Below are 2,500 nucleotides of genomic sequence, written 5' to 3'. Positions count from 1 at the left end.
TCAGTACTCATCCTACCTTCTACACCAATCCTTCACTAATCAGTACTCATCCTACCTTCTACACCAATCCTTCACTGACCATTCTCTCTCTCTCCATCGCAGGGCCACAATGGCTTCGACGAGCTCCGGCGGTATATCAAGTCCGGGGGGGAGTTCTGCAAGGAGCTGGCCGCCATCATGAACGAGAGGTAAAGGTTGTGAAACTAACACAAACTACCGACTTTAAAAAAATAACTACAACTAACTAACTAAAACACTTTATACTTGTGTGGTGGTGGAGGGGGTATAGGGGGACGGGGATCTACGAGGTGGAGGAGGAGGAGGGAAGGGGAGGGAGGGGGAGGGGGAGGGAACGAGGTATTTGGGCGGTGGTGGAAGGGGTGGGGGTGGAGGTGGGGTGGGGTGGGGGGGTTCTATGAGGTGGAGGAAGGAGGAAGGAGGAGGGAGGTAGAGGGAGGAGGGGGAGGAGGAGGAGGGGAAAGGGGGAGGGGGAGGAGGATGGAGGGGAAAGGTGGAGGGGGAGGGGGAGGAGGAGGAGGAGGAAGAGGAGGAAGAAGAAGAAGAAGACGAAGAAATAGAAGAAGAGGAGGAGGAGGAGGAGGAGGAGGAGGAGGAGAAGAAAAAAAAATAGAAGAGAAAAAACAAGAACAACAACAAACAGGAGAAAGGAGAGGAAGAGAGGGTGGAGGAATATAAAGAACGGGTAAAGGAACTAAGAAAAATGTAAAGGAAGGGTCGAATGAAAAGTTTCGAAGACAAAAAACAAGAATAAAAGCGAGAGAAGAAGAGGAAGCAAAAATAGATGAAAGTGGAAGTAACTGATAAATCAAGTAAGAAGAGAAGGGGAAGAAAAAGAAGAACAACAAGACAGAGTGAAAGAACTGACAGAGAGAGAGAGAGAAAAAAATAAATAAAAACAGACACAGAGGGTTTAAGTGAACAAAATCAATCACGCTCGTATCCCCCCGCGAAGTGAACAACCCTCAGATGAACGGCCGGGCGGATCAAATCACCGGAAGCTTATAAGTAACTCTTCTAAGTAAATAAGTCATGCAAATAAGGGCGCATTTAGAGGCACACGTCAGAGCGAGAAGCCAATGTGTGCGCGCGTGGGTCAAGATACGACTGGCTGATCAGGGAACCGTTTTCTATATTGTAAGCATAGAACATGGGATCGTGCGAGCGTGAATGTACCGTATTTCGCTTTGTGAGGGAGAGGGAGAGGGAGAGGGAGAGAGAGAGAGAGAGTGGGGGAGGGAGGGAGGCAAACGGATGGAGAGCGGGTGGGCGAGAGAGGAGGGGGAGGCAGAGGGAAGGAGGGAGGGAGGGAGGAGGGAGGGGGGGAGGGAGAGAAAGAGGGGGGAGAGGGAAGGAGGAAAGGGGAGAGGAGAGGGAAGGGAGGAGAAGGGAAAGGGAGGGAAAGGAGTGAGGGGGGGAGAGAGACAGAGGGAAGGAGGGAGGGAGGGAGGGGGGGGAGGAAGGAAGGGAGAGAGAGGGAGAAGGAGAAGGAGAGGGAGAGGGAGAGAGATAAAGAGGGAGAGGGAGAGAGATAGAGAGGGAGAGAGAGAGAGAGAGAGAGAGAGAGAGAGAGAGAGAGAGAGACGGACGGACAGACAGACAGACAGACAGAGAGACAGAGACAAAGACAGAGAGAGTTAAAGTAATGAGTACAATTTTTCCAAAAAAAAACTTATGTATGTGAATGTGTATGTGTATGACAAATCAACTAACGTGCGCAGAGTGTTTGGAGTGTACGTGTGTGTGTGTGCGTGTGTGTGCGTCAGAATGCGTCTGTGTCATGCCCGCCCCTTTGACCCGAAGCGTGTACACAACACTGAAAATAAACTTGAGACCACAGGGGGGAGGGCCTTGTGTATACAGAACTCCCCAGCTGATTCGAAACAACAAAGCGATCTGACCCAGTTTGACGACTCCGTCTGTTGTTCGACATTGCAAAGCCCATTTTCTTTAGGCAGCCGCTGACCTTTACCTTCTCACAAAGAAAATGGGAAGATGAATGAGTAACTGTACTGATCGCGATTGTATGTAGGAGTGTGTGTGTGTGTGTGTGTGTGTGTGTGTGTGTGTGTGTGTGTGTGTGTGTGATGGGGGAGGGGGTGGGAGTGGGAGTAGGGGTAGGGGTAAGGGTAGGGGTAGGGGTGGGGGATTAGTTGATTATGTGTGTGTATGTATGTATGTGTAAAATAGATAAGAATTGTTATCGAAAAAAAATAAAATCCAAAAGAAGACAAAAATCGAACGAGAATGTAACTTAAATAAAAGGCAGAACAATAACAAAAAAAGTAAAAAAAAAAACAAGAACATGAGCATAAAAAACGTGATCACGTAATAGGTGTTTGAATGAGTCACTCTTCTTTTGGGGGAAAAAAGCATACGGGGGGGTGACCTTAAAAGGGTTTTCGATAAGGTCAAAAGGGGGCATGGGAAAAAAAACGAACAAAACCTTTAAAATACACTATTTCTTTCCCCGGGGGCATTG

At 48.5% G+C, this 2,500-nt stretch overlaps 1 protein-coding gene across 13 annotated transcripts in view; it reads left to right on the top strand.

The window, feature by feature from the left end:
- The window catches only part of Nost (Nostrin), a 168,077-nt gene that overhangs the window by 147,487 nt on the left and 18,090 nt on the right, over positions 1-2,500 (top strand). For all 13 annotated transcript variants that reach the window (XM_086554174.1, XM_086554165.1, XM_086554163.1 and 10 more), the window contains one exon: positions 103-188. In XM_086554174.1, the coding sequence (XP_086410300.1) occupies positions 103-188 (86 nt within the window). The remainder of the gene's footprint in view (positions 1-102; positions 189-2,500) is intronic.

The sequence above is a fragment of the Penaeus japonicus genome, unplaced genomic scaffold, assembly GCF_977035675.1.
Source record: "Penaeus japonicus unplaced genomic scaffold, GWHDUDI00000001_assembly GWHDUDI00000029, whole genome shotgun sequence".
NCBI classification, from domain to species: Eukaryota; Metazoa; Arthropoda; class Malacostraca; order Decapoda; family Penaeidae; genus Penaeus; species Penaeus japonicus.
Note: the sequence above shows the minus strand (reverse complement) of the source record. Positions and strands in the feature narration are given on the sequence as shown.